The sequence below is a fragment of the Myotis nattereri genome (genome assembly GCF_964212035.1).
Source record: "Myotis nattereri genome assembly, chromosome: 7".
Taxonomy (NCBI): domain Eukaryota; kingdom Metazoa; phylum Chordata; class Mammalia; order Chiroptera; family Vespertilionidae; genus Myotis; species Myotis nattereri.
Window position 1 is genome coordinate 60,453,356 of NC_138082.1, and position 24,191 is coordinate 60,477,546.

The 24,191-nt window shown below is 39.3% G+C and overlaps 1 protein-coding gene across 1 annotated transcript in view; it reads right to left on the reverse strand.

Annotated features, from left to right (window-relative positions):
* Positions 1–551: 551 nt before the first annotated feature.
* ARL6IP6 (ARF like GTPase 6 interacting protein 6) overlaps positions 552–24,191 on the reverse strand; it is a gene marked incomplete at its 5' end in the record, with an annotated part of 472,926 nt that continues 449,286 nt past the window's right edge. The window contains one exon of the mRNA XM_081095532.1: positions 552–1,547. Coding sequence (XP_080951658.1) covers positions 1,541–1,547 — 7 coding nt within the window. The 3' untranslated portion in view covers positions 552–1,540. The remainder of the gene's footprint in view (positions 1,548–24,191) is intronic.

Consider the following 24,191-nt stretch of genomic DNA (forward strand, 5'->3'; position numbering starts at 1 on the left):
GTTTGGTCCTGAGTAGGTGGATACTATAAAGGAGGGCAGGATCAGGGAGGAAATTGATTCTATCAAGAGACCATTCCTAGCTGACGGAGTTCTTATTAGCCATGCTGAGAATCACTTTAGTTTGCTTAGAACAGCCGTGGGCAAACTACGGCCCGCGGGCCGGATCCGGCCCGTTTGAAATGAATACAACTTAGAAGTTCAATCTTGGTAATTGGCATTCCTTGTTTCTAGATACTTGCTGGACTACCTGGAGTTTTTCTTTTTTGTCATTAGGTTTACGGCATTATTTTCCTGCACACGACAATCCCACTGGGGTAAAATGATTAGAAAGTTCTTTGTATAATTCTGTTTTGTTTCCATGAAGGAAAAGGTCTCACAAATAACAGTATAAATTCAGGGTGATTGGTTCAATACGTAATGTTGGTTTCAAGTGGGTACTTATTAAATTTAGATGACTGTTCAACAAAATGTTAAACCCTAAAATTCACAACTTCCTAGACATTTTTGGGGTTGACTGGGCTTCTGTGTCCTAGTTAATCTATTTTTTTCCATCATTGTCTAAATACTTCACTTCCAGCTCATGTGTTTTACCCCATTTGATTCATACCTCACTGCAGTCTGGTTCCCCCACTACCACTGCTCTGAAACTTGCTTTCTCAAGGGTTTTAAATTTGGCATGACTTCTCTGCAAAGTTCTCCTCTGGGCTCTGTGACCCTGCTCTGCCCTGGCTTTCCTGCTAGTTTCTTTGACGTTTCACTCTCTCACAAAATCCTTTTCTTCTCCTTGAAGGCTTGACTGCAGTAATTCTCCAAGATTCTGTCACATCTCTTCTCTGCAGTCCTGCTGCAGGTAGTCTCATTGTTACCCACTGATTCAAATTCTATATGTAGATAGATGAATTTCAGCCTTATATCTGGCATCAATTCAGATTCCAAATCCACATTTCATACAAAGAAACCTGAATTCCACAGGCAAGATATTCATAATTAAATTCATTATCTCTTCTTCCATCCTTTATTCTTTCTTGTTTCCTCTTTCTGGTTAATGACATCATCATTTCTAAAAAGTTCTGTGATAAATATTAATGATGTTTATTTAATATTTCTGGCTCTGTTCTCCTTCTGGGCACATAAGAGGATACCACTTCTGCATTCTCTTAAACTTAGGCATGGCTGTGTGACAAAATGAGGAAAAACATCCTTTGCTGCTCTGAGCCATTGAGATTTGGGGATTGTTTGTTAGGAAAATGTGACTGAGTTCCCTCTGACTGCTTTGTAATTTCTCAGACATGAAATCTGATGTCACTGGATAGTCAGGAATAAGCTTAAATGTATGTGACATAAAAAATTTTTTAATGTAAATGACAAAAACATACCTTTATCTTTCTCTCTGTCAGGTGAAAAGGTGTCCAGAAGCAAGCATTCTGGGGCTGCCCCACAGGCTCTCAGGCTCCTACTTCCCTGCTCCTCATGAAGTGCACTTGGCTTCCACTTCATATACAGGTGGTCAGGGGGTGCTGTCACCCATTCCATCCACATGTCAGCACCTGGAAGGAAGGAGTGGCAGAAGAAAACATTGATCTCAATGAGAATTTCTAGAAGTTGCACTTTGTCTCATAGACTGAAGTTTAATCCCATGGCCACACCCAGTATGGAAGCTCTAAAATACAAATCTTTCAGCTGTTTGGCAACTGCCCAGCTAAAATGTCTGGGCAATGGTATTAAATAAGAAAGGGGAAAAAGACATTGAAATGTAAACAGCAGTTCCAGCCACAGGTATGTTTGACTTTAACATTCACCTGGTCCTTCATATTATCAATATTCATTAATCTCATTTTCTAAATGTCTCTCAATTCTGACTCTTCCTTTTCACCCCAATGATACTATGGAAATAGTTTTCACTAGGACTATTGCAATCACTTGATAATCGCTTTTCCTCCAGCCTCCTTTGAGAATTGGAACTTCTCAATGTTCAATGCTTTGCATAGCTACAACAGTTACGAATTTATATAACCACTATTCTATATAACCCTTTACGCACTCATTGTTCTTTCTTCAATGATTCCCCATTACCCATAAGATGGAGTTCAAATTCCTTAGCATGACATTCAAGATTTTCTATTGTAAATTTGGTCATAATATACCTTTACGCCATCATTCCCCACTATATACATTCACATATACGTCTCCTTTATGGCTTCACTCTTTCTTCCTCTGGGAGTAGGCAGAGTCCTGCCTCACTTCCACTTATCACTATTGTCTTCATTTTTCAAGCACCAGTTGAAATATGGCTTCCTTTAGGTAGACTTTCTACATCTCTCAGGCTATTTGTACTGCTCTTTCTTCCTTCTCTCCTAGAATTTTATTTATACTTCTTTTTAGTACTTAGGCTGGTATTCATGAATGTGTATATCTTCCACATTGAATTATAAGATCTTTTAATGTTGACTGTGTCTTTCTTACTTTTGTTCCTTTAAAAATTTCATATGCATAATGGATATTCAAGAAATGATGGTTGAATGAGTATGTTCATGAGATTCTGTGCCACAGAGATACAGTATGCATAAAATATCAAGACATGATAATTATGCAATAAGTATCAAGACATGAGTATAAATGAGATCTTATTTTGTTCTTCTGTGGCACTAACTATAGTTAAGTAAGACAACATTGGCTCTAAACCAGATTCCCAACTTCTTCCTAGGCCTGCCATCATTTATCTTAAATATCCTTCATGACCTAATTAGGAGTCCTAATCAGAGTAAATGAAAAAAATGTTGTCATATTAACTGCTTTATTTTGAATACAAAGAAGCCTGATTGCTGCCTAATCAGCTAGATTAGCACCTAATAAATGGTATCTCCCTAAAGAAGCTCTGTAAGTATTTATTTTTAATTGCCCAATCCCTACATTAAATTAACTAGTGGGTTCTTCTGAAAAACACTAGACTCACTTTAATGATCTCCTGTCCTTTTCAAAATAAGCACAGTAGTACTGATGCCAAGAAATGAAGATACTGTTATAGTCTTGCTTGGTTTTTATGAGCCAGATGCACTATATGTGCATAATTGTGCATTATTCTAAAACTAAAACTAGTTGGCCATTATTAGAATCTAACTCATGAACTGCTGAGTCTTTCTAAATGAACTTGGCTCATTTTTTTATTTAAAATCAATAATATATTGGCCCTAGCCAATTTTGCTCAGTGGCTAGAGCACCAGCCCACAGACTGAAGGGTCCTGTGCTTGATTTTGGTCAAGGGCATATACCTTGGTTGCAAGCTCCATTCCCAGCCCTGGTGGGGCACATGTGGGAGGCAACCAATCGATGTGTCTCTCCCACATGGCGATGTTTCTCTCTGTGTGTCTCTCCCCCTCCCTTCCATTCTCTCTAAAAAAACAATGGAAAAATATCCTCAGGTGAGGATTAACAAACAAACAAACATAAAAATCTAAAAGATATTGGTGCACAATTACATCTAAGGATAGAGGGGCCCTTATAAGTATCTCCTTTCCTTGGGCTATTTCTGGGCATTATCCCCATTCCAGGTTCTAGGAGTGAGTCCTATTTGGCCACAGTTCACCTTGTGAGGTAGAGACCTGCTATAACACATTTGAGTTCTTGAGGGAATATGGCCAAAAACGAAGGAGGAATTGCCAAAATAATCCCCGAAAGATGGAGTAGAAGCACGATTACTCTGTCGGCCAAACCGTAGTATGCTAACACTCTGGACATTTTAATATGTGCACGAGCAAATTATTTCCATTGTTTAAGCCAGTTTAAGCTTCCAAACTAATGAATTACCTAAACAAAGGCCCAAAGTCACAGAGGACTTTGTCACCTCCACAACTGAGCCATCAACATGCTTTTTAATCACATAAAGGAGAAATAAGATGCTTTTCAAACATAGTTTATGTAATACTTCCTAAAAAGTAAATTCATCAATGGGAAAATTATTGCTTAAATCTTGGCCTCTGGAAACATTTAAGGGTGAACTTTGCTGAACAACTTGTGTACACTCTAGAAGACAGGCAATAATTGGGAAGAGAGTGCCTTGAATTACAGTGGCCTACAAAAGAGAAGTTACCCTCTCTTGCCACTTGGCCATTATTGATCCAGCTTTCTCAGTTCAAAGAATCTGAGCTAATTATGAAAGAGTTACTGTCTCTTCACAGCTATTGTTTCATATTGATATCACAACTGTATGTTCCCAAAACACTGAATTATGAGGTTATTTCCTAACAATATTTTCTTAAGACCCAAAGAACTGACATTTACTCAAAAAGTACAAGGTATTAAATGTTATTCACCCTTCTGAGAACATTGCTTCTATATAATATATTAAGAATAATGTTTCAGAAAACAGCTTATAAAAATGAAAGGTCAACAAACTGAAGCATATCACCTAATTACTCCATGTCACAGAATAAGAAACATTTTAATTTCCATACTTTATCCCTGGATTTGAATCATTCTGAAACTCTAAAGAATAATCCAAACTTCATTTGGCACCAAAGAAAATGGCAAAGATAATAAAGAAGTGAATCAAACATTTAAAAGTTTTATTAATAAATTATAACCCTTGCTGAAAAAATACAGTCTAATTTAATGTTCAATTTAAATATTTAGTTACTTTCTGAAAAAATGTTTAAAAAGCAAATTTCCATGGTGATTAAATTGATGTTGTTTACTTGACAGTTGCTGAGACTAGATCTTAATCATTCTCACTGCCCCCCCCCCCACACACAAATACATGCACACACGAAAAATTAATGCTATGAGGTGATGGATCTGTTAATTATCTTGATATTTGTAATCATTGCACATGTATATGTATATCAAATTATCACATTGTACTCTTTAAAAGTCTACGATTATATTTGTCAATTATTTCTTAATGAATCTGGGGGGGAAAGAAGGCTTATGCATCTTCTTTGTCTGGTTCTTGGTCTCTCCTTATCATTAATTTATTTGTTCCAGGTGTATATAAATTTATGTTTTAATTTTTATGCACTGTATTTGTTTGCTAGAGATGCCATAACAAAATGCCACATACTGGCTAGCATGAATAGCAGAAGTTTATTTTCTCCCAGTTCTGGAGGCTGTAAGCCCAAGATCTAGGTGCTATCAGGGTTCGCTCCCTCCGAGGCCTCTATCCTTGGCTTCAAGGTTGCCACCTTCTTCCTGCCTCTTAATATAGTTGTCCTTCTATTTAGGGTCACCTCACTGTCTCTTATCTTCTTATAAGGACACAGTCTTATTGGGTTAGAGCCCCATCCTAATGGCCTCATTTTAACTTAATTATCTTTTAAAGATCTTATCTCCAAATACACTTACATTCTAAGGTACTGGGGATTGGAAACATCAACATATGAAATTTAGAGGGACATAATTCAGCCCATACCTGTCACCTTACTTTCTTTTTTAATAAAACGTGTATAAATTACAATTACACTCACCATCCTATCTCAATTATTATATCCTAATGTATGTTCCAGCCAGAAAGGAAGTGTTTAATGTGGATAAGTCATTTAATCAATATTTACTGAATAAATAAATGAATGAGTGGATCTAATACATAGATATACGTAGCAAATTCATATGCATTTATTCCAAAGACTTCTCAAATGCAACTTCACTAAAATTGAACTCATCCCTTTCTCTCAAAAAGCTTTTTCTTCTCCACTCCACACACTGCCACAGCCAGAATCATCTCAAAGAATTTTCAAAAATTAATGAATGTTTCAATAAATGGTGTTGGAAAAACTGAATAATCTCATACAAAAAAAAAAATGAAGCTGCACTGTTACCTCACACCATATACAAAAATTAACTCAAAGTGGACCAAAGACTTAAATGTAAGACCTAAAACTACAAAACTCAGAAGTAAACATAGGGAAAATTATTATGACATTACATTTGGTAATGATTTCCTGGATATGATTTTTTTAAAAAGTCACAAGCTACAACAACAAACAAACAAATAAGTTGACCTACATTAAAATTTATAACTTTTATACATCAAAAGACACTATCAACAGAATGAAACAGCAACCCCAAAATTGGAAAAAATATTTGCAAATCATATATCTAAAAAGGGAGTAATATCCAGAATAAAAAAACCTTTATAGCGCAACAAAAACAAGAAAACAAAAAACTAAGTTTAAATGTGAGCAAAAGGCTTTAAGAGCCATTTCTCCATAGAAGATACACATATGGATAATAAGCACATGAAAAGATTCTTGACATCACTAATCATTAGGGAAATGCAAGTTAAAACCATAGTCAGATATCACTTTAAATTCATTAGGATAGCTATTATCAAAAACACATGAAATAACAGGTATTAGTGAAGATGTGGATTAAGTCACACCCCTGTGCACCGTTAGTGAAAATGTAAAATGATTTAGCTGCTACGAATATGCAAAAAAATTAAAAAAATAGAATTTCCATTTGACTCAGCAATTCTACTTCCAGAATAATTAAAGGCAAAGTCTCAGACAGATATTTGTACATCCTCATTCATAACAACATTATTCACAATAGCAAAAAGGAGGAAGCAACCCGAGTGTTCACTGACAGATGGACAGATTGTATGGAGCATGACGGAGCAGTATTCAGCCTTAAAAAGGAAGGAAATTCGGGCACGTGCTCTAACAGAGATGAACCTTGAAAACATTTTCCTAAGCAAAATAAGCCCGTCTTAAAAGTACAAATACTGTCTGATTCCACTTATATGAGATACCTACAGTGGTCACATTCATAAAGACTGAAAACAGCATTGTGGTTGCCAGGGACTGGAGGAAGGAGCCTATGGGAAATTATTGTTTAATGGATCCGGAGTTTTAACTTGGGAAGATGAAAAAAGTTCTAAAGATGGATGGCAGTGATGGTTACACAATGGAAATAGAATTGATGCACTAAACTGAACACTTAAAAGGGTTAAAATGGCAAATGCTCAATTTTTTTGTAAAACACAATTTCATAAAAAGTAAATTCTCTACAAACTGATGGATAGAGGCAAATGCAATCTCAATCAAAGTTGTATAGAGAGATGCTCAAGTCAGAAGCAAGACAAACAACGAGGCCAGGTGGGCAGAGGGGGCTAAGTGTACCTGAGGAGGCACAGAAATGAATCTTGTGCACTAAGAAAAATAAAAACTCAGTTTTGCAATTTTCCTTTCTTATCATACTGTGTGATATGTAGTAGGAGCTTTGTATATCTTTTTAAATAATTAAATAATTTGTGGTAAATGTATTTTGCTTTTCTTAGTTAAGAGGGACATTATATATTTATGTCTTCCTGACCCAACTTTCTTTTTCGTTTCAATTATTTTTTATCTCCCAGGAAGTAAAGATTGCCTACAAATAAGAACTAACACACACACACACACACACACACACACACACGCAAATGGGCAAAGACTATGAATTGATAATTCACAAGACAAAAGAAAATGAGCAATAATCATATGAAAATCATATCAACCTCAGACAAAAAATTAAATGGCAAAATTAAAATGTTCATTCATCTCTCTGCTGCCTTTTAGAACTCCACTAAAATAACAGCAAATGGAGATCAGTAGGAAAAAAGCAACAGTCAATGAATAATGTTCATAAATATTTGCAATATAGAAAGTAGATAAAGGCATGGTAATTGATATAAAAGGATAATGAGAGGTTAAGCCTCAACACCAGCACAGAGGATACCTATAACAGAGCATCCTAATTCACCAAAGAAAACCTAAACAAGGCTCAGGATAGAAGCACCATTGACTTTCAAAGGGGGAGATGTAGTAGAAAGCATGGCAGTCAATTTAAAGTGAGTACAAAATGGCCCTGGTGGGTTTTCTCAGTGGTTAGAGCATTGGCCTGCAGACCAAAGGGTCAAGGGTTTGATTCCTGGTCAAAGGCATGTACCTCAGTTGCAGGTTTTATCCCCGGTTCTGGTTGGGATGCTTGCGGGAGGCAATCTCTCTCTCTCTCTCTCTCTCTCTCTCTCTCTCTCTCTCTCTCTCTCTTACCCCCACCTCCCCCAATACTTCCTCTCTCTAAAAATCAATGGGGAAAAATATCCTTGGATGAGGGTTTTTTTAAAAAGTGAGCACAAAATGGAGTTAAAACCAAGATCTCGTCTACTTCCCTGCCAACCACATGTTTATTCCTCCCTGTGGGGAAAACCAGAAGCTTTTTCCCTGGAGAAATTAAACTATAGTAGCTCTAGATTCATCGACACTCACTGAAAGTGGGGGTCAGGCATGGAAATAAAAATAAGAAGTTAAGTGAAAGTATACCCATTATATAGTGGAACACTCTCCCTACTTGCCAGCCATCCTATTCTTCAGCTCATGTGATTAAATGTTGACAGCGAGGCATTGATGAGCAAATACTAAGTCATAACTGAATGGTTCTTCACAAGAGGGACCGAGGAGCCCAGAGATAAGTTCAACGAATAACGGCATTTACGTCCTCCAACAAAATGAGGAGCCGCAACCCTGCTGTGGAAAAGTGAAGCCTACTAATGGACAAGCTACATCAGACACAGAGGATTCACTGAACTTTTTAGACCATAAACCTTAGATTTGAAATGGTATCCAAAGATCACCAGAAGCTTGAGAAAAGATACATTTTAGAATCAGCTTGTCAATATCTGGGCAACATTATAAAGATCCCTATAAGATTTATATTTAAACTAGAGGCCCAGTGCACGGCCCTCTCGCAATCCGGGACCCCTCGGGGGATGTCGGACTGCCAGTTTCTACCCGGTCCCCACAGGCCAGGCTGAGGGACCCCACTGGTACATGAATCCATGCACTGGGCCTCTAGTATGCATATAAGATCTTTGGTAAATCTCTTCCCACCCTCCCCCATCCCCTCTTCCCTCTGAGATTCATCAGTCTGTTCCAAGTTTCCATGCCTGCCCATTGAGCATCTTCCCCCAGTGGTCAGTGCGCATCATAGCTACTGGTCAAATGGTCAGCCAGTTGCTTAGGCTTTTATATATCTACTAGAGGCCTGGTGCACAAAAATTTGTGCACTCGGTGGGGGGGGGGGGTGGGTCCCTCAGCCCAGCCTGTGACCTCTCGCAGTCTGGGACCCCTCGGGGGATGACCACCTGCTGGCTTAGGCCTGCTCCCTGGGGGATTGGGCTTAAGCTGGCAGTCAGACATCCCTCTGGCAGCCCGGGAGCCCTTGGGGGATGTCCACTTGCCAGCGGGGAGCAGGCCTAAACTGTAGTCGGACATCCTTAGCGCTGCTGAAGAGGCAGGAGAGGCTCCCACTACCACCGCTGTACTGGCAGCCATCAGACTGGCTTGTGGCTGAGCAGAGCTCCTCCTGTGGGAGCGCACTGACCACCAGGGGGCAGCTCTTGCATTGAGTATCTGCCCCCTGGTGGTCAGTGTGTGTCATAGTGACCAGTCATTCCCAGTCATTCTGCTGTTAGGGTCAATTTGCATATTACCCTTTTATTATATAGGAGTGCCTGGCCAGCCTGGGTGAGGGGCTGATGGCTGTTTGCAGGCTGACCACAGCCCCTTCAGTATGCGGGTCCCCACTGGGGTGCCTGGACAGCCTGAGTGAAGGGCTGATGGCTGTTTACAGGCTGGCCACAGGCCCTTCACAGTGGGAATCCCCACTGGAGTTCCAGGCCAGCCTGGGTGAAGGGCTGATAGCTGTTTGCAGGCTGGCCACAGTCCCTTCAGGGTGGGAGGTCCTGCTGGGGTGCCTGGCCAGTCTGGGTGAGGAGCTGAGGGCCATTTTCAGGCTGGCTAAGCCCCCCAGCGGGGACTCTCACCCCATGAGGGGCTGATGGCTATTTGCAGGCTGGCCACAACCCCCAGCCACACAAGCTCCCAGTGGAGGGTGGCTGGAAGCAGGTATCTGGGATTTATTTGTCTTCTATAATTGAAACTTTGTTGCCACGAGCAGAGGCCACAGCCGGCTCATGGCAGGTGGGAAGCTTGGCTTCCTCCATCGCCTGGACAACCAAGCTTCCTGCTTGCTCCAGCTCTGTGGCTGCCGGCCACCATCTTGGTTTGGTTAATTTGCATATAGTAGCTCTGATTGGTTGGTGGGTGTGGCTTAGGGCATAGCAAAGGTACGGTCAATTAGCTTCTTTGTCTTTTATTAGTGTAGATAGATTATTTTATTTGTCAAACATCATATCATGGTGCATGGAGATGTTTAAAGGCCTTTGCAGAGTACTTTTAAGTAGCCTGCAGAACTGCAGCGACTGGGTATGTTCTCCTTTACACTTGAAAACCTCATTTCTTGGTTCATGTAAATTCTTAATCTCTAACTGTGTGTGCATATGTGAATATCCAACTCAGTATAAACAGGCTGTATGTTCCTAAATGCCCCTCAGTAGAACATGCAGTGATATCCCACTATAGGGATTTATCATGACAGTATAAAATTATGTCAACTTAGTACTGTGGCTAAGACTTAATTCCCATTAAAATCACTACAAACAATGTAATTAATTAGAACCAATATCTGCTATTTTTAAATGTATCAATCTGACAAATATGTTTACAAATATACAATGTCTTTTTAATATTATTAACACAAATAAGAGCCAATGTAATAGACCCTTTGCAGATTGAAAATAAAAAATTAGGCTTAGAATGGCTACAGATCAAGACTCTGCTTCCATCCCTCTACTTCAATATTTATAGATGTGATGTCATAAATGTTTCTAGACAGCAAGCTTTACAACTGTCTCAGACAACAATAACAACACAATAACAACAAACTGCCAGAACAGCTTATGGCCCCAAATTGCTTCTGGTTATCTTATTTTGAAACTTCATATCCCATTACTTCATACCCAGGTATGAAGTACCCAGGTACTTCATACCCAGGTAAGTAGAATTTCTTGTAAATATTTCAGTCCTGCTAATTTGGGAAAATTAAAAAAACCTAATTATAATCCATTATTAACATAGATCATTAGCATTTTAATCAGTATAACTTGGTAGAGCAATGTAATAAAGTATAATCAAAGTGAAATAAACACCTTCAGTAATCAGGTTTAACTCAAATTATTTGGTGAGGTATAGTACTTAAATTTGAATAATATTTTCCATTAAATGTGTTCCCAATTCTGAACCAAGATGACATATTTGTGCAATGGAAAGTATTTAATTAAATTATTGCCTACGGTTGCTTGCATCAAATTCCAATACAGCAAGGATATACCTACACAGACAAGGAAGATTAGATATCTACTATCTACAATGATCAAATTAGTTGGAAAGTTTCCAGATCTTTATTTCTCTCTGTATTCTGTACACCCAGTTTCTCTGTTCTCCATTTATCTAAATCTGGGACAAGAAAGAGCACCCCATAAACCACTCGCCATCAGTCTATTTACATCTAGGAAATTGATTCAGATATTAATTTTAAAGTATTTTATGATAAGAAAACTAGGGTGGGCTTTAAGCATTATACAATTTTACTTGCTTTTATCCAGTTAGTATATTTGGCATATTGAGCAGTTTCTCATTTCTATAGCTCTGGATAATAAAATATAAACTAATTAGTCACCAATGATTATTGATTTGTCACTGAGGGGGACACTTGAAGATAAATGAAAGTTATCAGATTTAGCCTCTCTGTCTTAAAAACAATCCATTGTCACAAAATCAAATTTTCTATCCCACCCAATGGCTTCACCAGAAAAACAAAAATGTCTGAACAAGTGAGGAGAATATTTTTGACCTGTAATAATGTCAGGTTTTAGTCATTTTTAATCTAATTGCTCTTAGCAATACAACATGTGTCTGTTTAACTCTTATTATGTTTAGTCCTCAAATCTACTTTTTTAAAATTTCTTTGGGCAAATAATATATAATTTACATACTTATATATAGATACTAGAGGCCCAGTGCACGAAATGTGTGCACTGGAGGGGGAGGAGCCCTCAGCCTGGCCTGTGCCCTCTCCCAGTCCGGGACCCCTCGGGGGATGTCTGCCTGCTGGCTTAGGCCCAGCAATCAGACATCCCTCTCGCAGTCTGTGGCTCTCATAGTCTGGGACACCTCACTCCTTACCGCCAGCCTGCTGTGGAGGCGGGAGAGACTCCTGCCACCGCCGCTGCGCTCGCCAGCTGTGAGCCTGGCTTCTGGCTGAGTGGCGCTCCCCGTGTGGGAGCATACTGACCACCAGAGGGCAGCTCCTGGATTGAGCGTCTGCCCCTGGTGGTCAGTGTGCATCATAGTGACTGGTCATTCCGCTGGTAGTTCCACTGTTCAGTTGATTTGCATATTAGGGTTTTATTATATAGGCCTAGAGGCTTGGTGCACAAAATTTGTGCACTGGAGGTGTAGGGGGGGACCCTCAGCCCGGCCTGTGCCCTCTTGCAGTTCGGGACCCCTCAAGAGATGTCTGACTGCCTAAACCAGCAGTCAGACATCTCCTGAGGGATTTAGCAGTGTGCCAAGCAGCAGGGGGCCAGGGAGGAGCCCGAATTGGGCAGGGCACCACTCGCACTCATCCTGACCTGCTGCGCCTGCTGCCACTGCGTCGGGAGAGGCTCCCGACGCAGTGGCAGCTGTGCTCATCAGTTGTAAGCCCAGCTTCTGACTGAGTGGCAATTCCCCTGTGGGAGTGCACTGACCACCAGCGGGCAGCTCCTGCATTGAACATCTGCCCCCTGGTGGTCAGTGCGCATAATAGCGACCAGTCATTCACCGTAATGGTAGCTTAGACTTTTGTTATATAGGCTAGAGGCCCAGTGCACGAATTTGTGCACCGGTGGGGTCCCTGATTGCAAGAGGGCGCAGGCCAGGCCGAGGGACCCCACCAGTCACGATTGGGGCCAGGGAGTGACACGGGAGGTTGGCCAGCCGGGGAGGGACCGCGGGAGGGCTCCAGGGCATGTCTGGCTCATGTCGCTCAGTCCCAGTCGGCTGGTCCCCAGCAGCAAGCTAACCTACCAGTTGGACATCTGCTCCCTGGGGGTCAGTGCACGTCATAGTGACTGGTCAACCAGTCGACTGTTTGCCCCCTGGTGGTCAGTGCACGTCATAGTAAGCAGTTGAGCAGCCTTAGCATATCATTAGCATATTATGCTTTGATTGGTTGAACGGCTGACTGGTCACTTAGCATATTAGGCTTTTATTATATAGGATAATCTATAATTTCTGTACTGCAAAGCTAACTAATGCAATGATCGAGTTAGCTAAATGGAAAGACATATATTGTGCTACTGCACTAATGTAGACACATTGCAAATATTATTACATTCAATTCTTACAACAAATAGGAGACTTAAACTTTAAAATTCTTATCAGAAAGCAGGCCTAAGGACCCTTCTGGCTGCTCAGAATTGGCAAAGTTAGAACTCAAAGTCAAGTGTCTTAACTTCAAAGTTTATTCTTTTATTATTCTATGTTATTTTACTGGGACAAAGCTATAAATTGTAAAAAAAAAAAAAGTGATAATATGATTTTTAGTTTCTAAAAGATATGTATTAATAGCTAACATTCTTTGGCACCTGCTATGAATCAGGCAGTTTTCTAAAAACTTCAGAAGAAAACTTTTGAGCTCATTTGATCCTCATAAACCCTTGTAGGCACTACAATTGCCCTCATGGTACACATCAAGAAACTAATGCTTCAAGAGGCCCAGTAAATTGCCCAGGGTCACAGGGTTAGCAAGGAATGCTGCAGGTTTACATGCTTTTCAATTAAGGAACCCAAACTCTGCACCGCTGTATGAAACCAAGACCAGGCATGACATTACAAACCATACTGCTTTTGATTCATTGTTTTCATATTAATATGTTTATCTATTCCCTAACTCCCACAATATGTAATTTGCTGAATTCACAAACAGAAAAAGCCAAAAATTTTATGTGCAAAGAATCTATGAAGGAAAATAGGTAATGATGATTAAAATATTCTGTAATAGGCTTGTACAGAGATTGATTATGGTTGGGCATCTTATCCATAATGAAGGAATAGAAAAACTTGAGCAGATTATTAAACAAAATTAGCATATATTTATCCATAGCATCTCATTAAAATATAGTATATTTCATATACTTATAATAACTGAATCAACTTTGCTCCAAACTTCTCTGCTTTAATAATATTTTTAAGAGGAAAAGTTCTTCTGCAATATTACCTTTATCAAGATTAACTGACAAGTCTAGCTATATTATTAGCCTATTTCACAGTCCCCATTTAAAAAAAAATCAATAAGGTTTCCTTTTACTCTACTGACTGATGTGATATTTGGTGTGGACTGTGTTGGATGAAAGGGTGTCAGTCAATTCCTCTCTGGAGAATGCTCTTGATTTGATAGGTTGAGAATTGAGAAATCCAATATATTTGGACATTTCAGTTCAGAAAGCACCTGGCTAAACTTTTCCTGGTGCTTCCATTGCAGCAATGGAAGCACTGGCCTTTACTATGAGTGCTAACTTAGGCGTCTCGGCATAAGGATAAGGCAGACTGAAAAGCTATTCCTATCAATGTACATTAAGACATAACGATCTTAGGCATCTTGAAATGTCAAGTTTAATCCATGGCATTACAAAACTAGCATAGAAACTAGAACTTTTGTTGTAAAATAAAAACTGAACTGGTTAAAATATTGAGTAAAACCATTTTTTTTATGAACTAGGCTTACACAAGGGTGGTAAACATGACTGGACCAAAACATAGCAGGTCAGTTTGATTTACCTAAGGCAGGAAATCTGTGAGCAAGCCCAGTTCCTGCCCATCTTACCTGGAGTGAATTATAACTACTGGTTCTTTTTTCTTTTTCTATTATTTAAAGTATTACATATGTCTCCTTTTTCCCTTGTTGACCCCCTACCCCACTCCCACCCCGCCACTCCCGCCCCCCAGGACAAGCCCCCACTGCCGCAGTGTCCGTGTCCATTGGTTATGCTAATATGCATGAATGTAAGTCCTTTGGTTGATCTCCTACCGCCCACCCCGCCCCCCACCTCCCTTGCCTTCTCTCTAAGGTTGGACAGTCTGTACAGTGTTTCTTTGTCTCTGGATCTATTTTTGTTCATCAGTTTATGTTGTTCATTATATCCCACATATGAGTGAAATCATGTGATATTTATCTTTCTCCGACTGGCTTATTTTGTTTAGCATAATGCTCTCCAGCTCCATCCATGCTGTTGCAAACGGTAAAAGTTCCTTCTTTTTTATAGCAGCGTAGTATTCCATTGTGTAGATGTACCACTGTTTTTTAATCCACTCATCTGCTGATGGGCACTTACTATAGGCTGTTTCCAAATCTTAGCTATTGTAAACTGTGCTGCTATGAACATAGGGGTGCATATGTCCCTTTCTGATTGGTGTTTGTGGTTTCTTGGGATATATTCCCAGAAGTGGGATCATTGGGTCAAACGGAGTTCCATTTTTAATTTTTTGAGGAATCTCAATACTGTTTTTCACAGTAGCTGCATCAGTCTGCATTCCCACCAGCAGTGCATGAGGGTTCCTTTTTCTCCACATCCTCTCCAGCACTTGTCGTTTGTTGATTTGTTGATGATAGCCATTCTGACAGGTGTGAGATGGTACCTCATTGTTGTTTTGATTTGCATCTCTCGGATGATTAGTGACTTTGAGTATGTTTTCATATGTCTCTTGGCCTTCTGAATGTCCTCTTTCGAAACGTGTCTATTTAAGTCCTTTGTCCATTTTTTGATTGGATTGTTTATCTTCCTTTTGTTAAGTTGTATGAGTTCCTTATAAATTTTGGAGATTAAACCCTTATCTGAGATAGCATTGGAAAATATGTTCTCCCATGCAGTGGGCTTTCTTGTTATTTTGTCGATTAGGAGAAAATAAACAAATGGGACTACATCAAAATAAAAAGCTTCTGCACCGTATAGCTACTGGTTCTTACAGTTGTTTATGAATCTGCTATGGTCATGTAGCAGCCCTTATAAGGTTTCTCACGTACTTGCCATAGTTCCATACTACCTTTATGCATTTAATTGTTATCTTAATGCATTCACATCTTCCTTCTCCCCATAATAAAACCCAACCCTTCAGCTTGTTGGGACATGGAATATTGTTTCACCATGAGTTTAAAGGACACTTGCTGTTGGCAAATCAATAAATCAACTTAACATTCTCTGGCCATAGCAAAATAGCCCCGAATTAAAAAGACCTTTGTAATGGGTATAATGAAATGGTCTCCACTCCTTTGAGAACCTACCACCTTGGTGGTGTTTGCTCAACCTCTGGCATTTCAGGAGAAACAGTCAAACTCTTTTAAAAACCATAACATTTAAAAAAGGGCTAAGGCTTTATTTTTTATGTTTGTTCCCCTTAAAACAAATTACATGCCTTGCCAATGTTTTCCTTATTACTTACTTCATAATCACCTGTTTTCTAGACAATTCGGCTAAAAAATGAGATAGAAAAAACATATGTTACTTAGCTCAAGTAGCTCTAATAAGTTTGGTCACAGCAGTTAATAATTCTAAATATTATTTTTTGTATACTACTTCCCCCCCCCTTGTTCTATCTTGTGGACACATTAACCTTAAATGATGCTTATTTAGTCTTTTCCAGAGAATTTTTCCTAAGAAGGTAGTCTATCATTCTTCACGACCCACAAAATCATTTGAAAATTTGTTCTTTTGTTAATTTTAATGGAAGATTGCAGAATTTGAGCAATACTGTTTTCACCTTTATATTGAGAAATCTAGGTCAGAGATCATTTTCTCTTCTTGCTTCAGGAACTTAGAAAGTGAGCTCTCTGAATAAGCTTCTTAACTTGCATGCCATCATCAGCACTACCATCAACTCTGTTCCTCATCCACTTTGAGGCTTGCACCCTCTAGGTCCCTATGCTTTCTGCTGCCAACTAGGCCAACAATGTTGAGGTAATATGGATTAAAAACCAATGATCTATACTAATAAAAGGGTAAGATGCTAATTAGACAGGGTCAACCGGACATCTTTCGGATGTCCGACTTCCTTCCAGACAGTTAGGGGATGACCAGGCTGGCAGAGGGTCAGTTAGGGGAGATCAGGCCGGCAGGCATAGGCAGTTAGGGGTAATCAGGCAGGCAGGTAGAGTGGTTAGGGGTGATCAGGCAGGCAGGCAGGCAAACAGTTAGGAGCCAGCCAGCCCAGATTGTGAGAGGGATGTCTGAAATTCGTGCACGGGGCCTCTAGTGTTTAAATAAATGAATGATTATCCTGTGACACATGTGTCTATAAAGAATACTTAGTAACATGTTCCTAAAGAAGTATGTGTGGTAGACAGTTCTTGTCTATGCAAAGAAAACTACTTAAAACATTTCTCTTATGTATCCCTTAATTTATCTTATTATTTTTACTTATTTTTAAAACACTTGTGGAAGAAATGCATGGTTATAACATAAAAGCACAACTACAAAGAAGAAGGTAAAGATTACCATACAACTGCATAAAATTCGACCACTCCCCTGTTGTGTGTGTAAAAACCAGGGAAGAAAGAGGAAGGGCCATGCCTAGGGAAGTGTCAGTACAGCGCTCAGGCCAGGGAGGAGAAAGCCAGTACAAGTCCTGTGAAGATGTGAGGGAAGGTCTCACTATGAAGTAATTGGTGTATTAAAATTTTTGAGAAGACCACCATGTTTCAGTTAAACTCTGAGTCCAAATTCCCTATCATCTGAAAAATGACTTATGGGTTTTTCAGGGCTTTAATTGGTCTCTATGTTTAATCACCCACCTCCAGCGCTCAAGGGCAACGACTTGTGTGGAATTCAACCCAGAGAAGTTGGCAAAGAGGAATATCTGACATCCGTAGCATATTTCTTTGACATGGCTTACGGGATTTTCTTTGTGTGGTACTCTGGGGCAGATAAACCTCGTTTTGTTGAGGGATAGGTTGAGACAAATTTAGCAGTGATTTTACCTTGGCAGAATAAAAGAGCAAAGAGCTCTGAGTGCTTTTTCAGAAATGCAGCTCGACTCTGAACATCATTTCTGGGAATCTGCCTCCATTTTTAAGAGCTGTCATTTAGGACTTACTTCCTCCGACTATTCTTCCTCTTCTGTGTAGTCAATTCCAAGCCCTGTCTTGAATAGTCCCTTTATTGAAGCCATAATGATGCAAATTTTTCTACTCAATGGATTAACTTGAAATCTGTAGAAATATTTATTGTCTTAATAACACCAGACACTAGAGGAGAGAGAAATGATGAAGCTGAGTCACTGCACCAACAAAGCCTATGTGCCTGTCACATAATCAAACGCATGGTTTATGCCCCTTGACTAATCACAGGCATCTTCATTCATATTTAAAAAATAAAATGCATGGTTCATGGAGCTTAGTCTTTTGATGAACATTTCCCCCCTGAAGACCATGCTAGGAAGATGCTGCGAGGGGGTTGCCAGCGATACATGCATGACCCTTGAAGCTCCATATTTCTTCCTGACATTCACTTAGGTGGGCTCTAAGGCCTAGGAATTTGAGATGTACTTATCACAATTATTCCACTGAAAGTTTGCAGTTTTAGATAATATTTTGCCATCCTCTAGAGCAGCGGTTCTCAACCTATGGGTCGCGACCCCTTTGGCGGTAGAACGACCCTTTCACAGGGGTCGCCTAAGACCATCCTGCATATCAGATATTTACATTACAATTCATAACAGTAGCAACATTACAGTTACGAAGTAGCAACGAAAATAATTTTATGGTTGGGTCACAACATGAGGAACTGTATTTAAAGGGCCAGAAGGTTGAGAACCACTGCTCTAGAAAGAAACTACATTGATTGGAATGATATGGAATAGAAGATTCCAGAAGGAGTTCGGGCTTCCACAGACCCCTATCTTCAGGGGGCCAGCTCAAGTCTCCTAAGCTCTGCCCCACAGGCTCTGACCGGTGTGGAAGGCTGCCGTGTGCTCAGAACAGGGCGATAACTAAATCCCAATGCTTTTAGCTTCAGTGATTTGTTTATAATAAAGAGTGTCTTAATGTCTATCATGTTAAAATACAACAAGCAAGGCTTACATATATGAATTTTAATATGTTCCTTAAAAATCCAAAAACACGCAACAAACTATACCCATTGCATTTCTAAGTTAGGCACCCCAGAAGAACTGGGACTCTCTATGTTCTTGGAAAATATCTTTTATTTTCCATCCATAGTTTTCTGCATCAAGCTTTAGTGACAAAATTCACTCCACAGAATTAATTTGCCACATTGTTAAAAACAAACACTTCAAGAAGAACAAAGTCTGTCATTTTCTAAAGAGAAAAGGGGTGAGGAAGCCCTCTGAATGTAAATTCATTTCTAGGTACAATTGCTCGCATAGTGAAAGGAATTTCACCGAGTCCGCCATAGAATTAATCATTTTAAGCCACCTAGGTTGGTTTACATGTTAATCCACTTCCCCAGCATCTCCCTCTGTGACCTGGCAGGTTTCAGCTCTGCACAATGGCAGAGAGAGACAGCCTGCTGAAAGGTCTGTTCTTTTAAAATGTCACTCCTCACGGAGGACTATGTTTTATTAAAGGTAATGGGAAACGGGCAGGTCCAGTGGTGAATTTGCTGTTCTTTCCTCGATGAAATTTGAACACAGACTTAGTACGGAAATTTGTCATGAGGTTACAACGGCAGAGTGGGGTGGGCTGGGTGTCCACTGCTCCCCAAACAGAGGACTTCAGCCTAACTTCTCTGGGAGGTTGAGCATCCTATCCCAGGATGGCCACAGTCGGGGGCCAACAATCACATGGCCAAGAACATACTAGTAATTAACAGCCTGCAGAGGAAAATGTCCAGGTCACCATAATAGGAAAACTTTTTCCCCAAGCAATAATAATGATGCATTAACAAAACTCATATTGCACGCTTTCGTATAGATAACAATAAGCAGGTCAAATCGTTTGATCAAAAGCCTAATAACAACCAAGAAGCCTGCAATAGCACGACTGCCTAAAAGGTGGGATTAGTCTTTTCCCCAACATCAGACCTATATGAGGATTTCTCTTATCTCAGTAAAAGTCTTCTGTGCATGGTTTGGAATTTATGTAACTAATGAATTTGTATAACTCCTATATCCTCCACTGAACGGTGTGATTTGCAAGATGGAAAGGAATTATGCTTTGTAATCCTACATAATTGTGTTGGGTTCCAAATGTTGTCCTTAGTACTAATAATGCAGGCTTCCTGAGTGTGTGACTTTATAAAGTTTCATGAACTTGAGCCTTTTTTTATGAACTCTCCCCCTCTGGAGGCAAGAAGGTTCAGAGAGGGTCCCATGTTTGGATGTTAATGTTTGCATGTTAATGGTCCCTCCCTGCCCTGCCGAGGGACCACTGCTGTCTTTGGCCCCTGGTGGGGCCTGACAGGGGAAGGTCAGGTTAGGCTTGCGTGCCCAGTGCAACAAGTAAAGTGGGGCTTTGGGCACTGGTTAGAGTCTGCATGTATCATATGAGTATTCTCACATCCAAGTGAGCACAGCATTCAACAGCAATTTAAAAAAATCACTATGGCAGCTTGAGACAGAGACTGCAAAAGAAAAGGAAAAGCTTTTATTTCTACTTTTTAAACAAGGGGCCCATATTTTCATTTTGTACTTGGCTCCAAAAATTATATAGCCAGCCCCAACTATCAGAATGGTCTTGTGAAAATTATGCAACCTTTATAATCCTTAGTTTCCCCATCTGGGAAATGGGAATGATGAAACCTATAACTTGGAGGTTTTTAAATTTGTTCTGTTTTTTGTTTTCATTTAATTTTTAAAATGTTTAAATTACAGTTTATATTCAATATTATTTTGTAGTGTATAACATAGAGTTTTAATGAGGATGAAAATTAAAATAAAAACATTTAAAGGGCTTAACATAGAACCTGGTGCACTGTAAGAGGACTAAAAACATTAATTATGTGTGTCAAAAGTTATAAAACAAACTAACAAAGACATGCTCTGACTTCATATACTTATGTGGACAGCAGAATAAGTATAAGACACACATAATTCAGGAAATTTGAGAAAATCCAAGATGTATATTAAGAATATTTTGGCCCATAATTTCTTAAAGCTCAAACATACCAAGTTAAAATGCATATGTTTTCAGGTTACTGAAGATCTTGGCATTTAAAAAAACAAAACAAAACAAAAAAACCCCACAAAGTCTTTCTTATTAAAAAAGGATAATGTAGAAAATATTAGAAAAAGGAACCTTTTAAGTAACAACTATGAATATGTCACTGTAAGGTGGAACCCAAACATTTCACTGTTAACAATGTTAAAAATAAAATAGCCCCACCTTAAATTAATTAATATTAATTATAAATAAAGCTTTTCACAGTTTAATTTATGCAAACTCTGATAGCCATTAGCACTTTTCCCTAAATTCAATTTACTTCTTAGGAGAGGCAGCACAGTTGATCTAGTTGGCAGCAGAAATCATATCTAACCTAAAGGGTACAAGCCTAACCCTAACTCTAACCCTAGCCCTGACCCCAGATGAGTAACATCAGCATTACCCAGGTATGACAAGTTAAAAGTGCAAATTCTTAGGGTTCAGCCCAGACCTACTGAAGTAGTCCTTTGAGTGAGGTTCAGAAATGTGTCTTAACAAGCGTTCCATGTGATTCCCATGCACACAAAATGTGAGGATAACTCATGTAAAGGAAGAAACGAACTATGGTGAGAAGACCTGAGTTCTATTCCCAGTCCATATCTTGTTTTGTGAATTTGTGCAAAATTATTTAACCTCTTTAAGGATCCATTTTTCTTCTCTGAAAAATTAAGGATAATAACATCTATTTAATTGGTTTGCCATAAAGATTATGGCCTGGCCAGCATGGCTCAGTGGTTGAGCGTCAACCTATGAGCCAGGAGATCACAGTTCAATTCCCGGTTGGGATATATGCCCAGGTTGTAGACTTGATCCCCAGTGTGGGGCATGCAGGAGGCAAAAGATCAATGATTCTCTCTCTTTCTCATTTGATGTTTCTCTCTCTCTCTCCCTCCCTTCCTCTTTGAAATTAATAAAAAATATATTTAAAAAAGAAAAAAAGGCCATTATATAAAAAAAAGATTATGTATGCTAGGAGTCTGACACACAAGTTCTCAATAAATGACAGTCATTGCCATAGGATAGTTCATTCTGAAAGGTCTAATTTACAACCCTTCACAAATGCCTAATTCTCCTTACTCCTATCTCATAAGACTTTTCAGCAGCTAACATATAATTCCAAGTTGGTATCAGAAGCAACAGTTATTACAGATTTTTTTTTATTTGAAAACTGTTCCTGACACAATTAACTCTTTTGCAACTAGAGAAGCTGTTACAGTCTGTTAAGAACTAAGCAAATATTCCTTTTCACAGCATATCAATGATTAGCCCCAATAGGCTGTTATATGACACAAATTAAGCACTTAATGTGGATAAGCCATCCCCAGGGAAATCCAGGCAGTGGTAAGTGATGAATAAAATTGAACATTCTAGATAAAGAATACCTGGGTTTTGTCAGCAAGATCAAGAAGAAAAACTACACTGAAGGCTCGCCTTCTAATTGGCTCCTCTGTTAGAAAACAAATCCCTTGTGTACTGTGCCATATGACTGACAGGAAAAAGGTAAAAATAAAATTGTTTTGGAAAGGCTGCTTCCTTGGCAGGCTTACCAGCGTATTATACTGTTGCCTGGCTGAACTTCCCCCAAGGCATTAATTACCAGGAATGGCCACCTGGAGGGTGGGCGGGCCCCTTTGTTCAGGGCCTCCCATTGCAGGGCCCCCTGATGAAAGCCCTCTCCATCTGTGATAGCCACCAGCGCCAGCAGCAGCACGGTAATGAGATCAAATCATTCCCCTTGCACTTTAACCTGTCTGGGTGAGGCAACGGCTCAGCAAAGAGATTACGTCACTGAATTTAATTTAGACAACCTTTGTTTTCATCAATAACAGAAATGTTTAAATCTAAAGCCATTTGCAGGGGCAGAAGCAATGAAACACTGATTTCTTAGCTTCTAGATAATGCTAGGTTCTTGCCAATGCATACATTCCTAATAAAAGCAAGAAAAATGAAAATGGTGAGTGTTGTCTACTGCCCATTTAAAAGATATACTCCAGCCATTGTTTCCAGTGATCCTATACGCATAAGCTTGACGTTCTTGGATGTTTATAATACTTGTCTTTGTGTTTTTGAATAATGTTGCAATTATGTTGAGCCTGAATTATAGGTTTGCATTTGCTAGGCACAAGATACTGTCTGCACTAAATGACTTTTTAAAGAGTTTCCTAATGAGCAGTGGTGTTCAATATATTGGGAGCTGTGAACACCACATGTATCAACGTGTAGCTATTAAAATACATTTCCTTAATTAAAAGGAATTAAATTATCTTTAAAGAAGCCATTTGACTTTTTCAAATAAACACATTACAAGGATATGGGGAGGAGTCAGGCTCACTGTAGGTGGTAAAGGGACTGGAGAGAAGATCAATTAAAGTTTCTCATTTCCTTCCTCTTCTTCCCTCCAGCAACTGATTTATTTGCTCCAAGTTGACAGTAATATAGATGTCTCATCTGCATGTTGACCCTGGCTTTTTTACTCAAGGCCCTAATTTGCCTTTGGCATATTTGGCTTCACAAACATCCTAGGTTACTCCATTGTTTGCACATCAACATTCCATATCAAAGACCATAAATATCTTTTGTCATTTATTTTTTAATCTCTATTGTTGAAAGTATTACATATATCTCCTTTACTATAAATATTTTTAAAATGAGGTATTTGTACCACATACAGGGGTGGGCAAAAATAGGTTTACAGTTGGGAGTACACAGAACATAAAATTTATCCTTGTATTATTATTTATTAATTGTTGTATTTTATTTTCCATGTGAACAATTGTAAACCTGTTTTTGCCCCACCCTGTATTTTAACAGCTATGCAAAACAACATTACACATATGCCAAGGGAAAGACCAAAGAGAGAAAGCCTAAATTTAAAAAAGAACTAATACTGTAAGTAAAAAATCAACACACTTTATAATCTAACATTTCATATCCTATCTAATAAAAGAGAAAGAGGGTAATTGGCGTACGACTGCTACCCTTTCCATTGGCTAATCAGGGAGATATGCAAATTAACTGTCAGCCAAGATGGCGGCCGGCAGCCAGGCAGCTGATACGAACAGGGAGGCTTGCTTGCTTCAGTGATGGAGGACTCCAACGTTCCCCGCCTGACTTGCCAGCCTCTC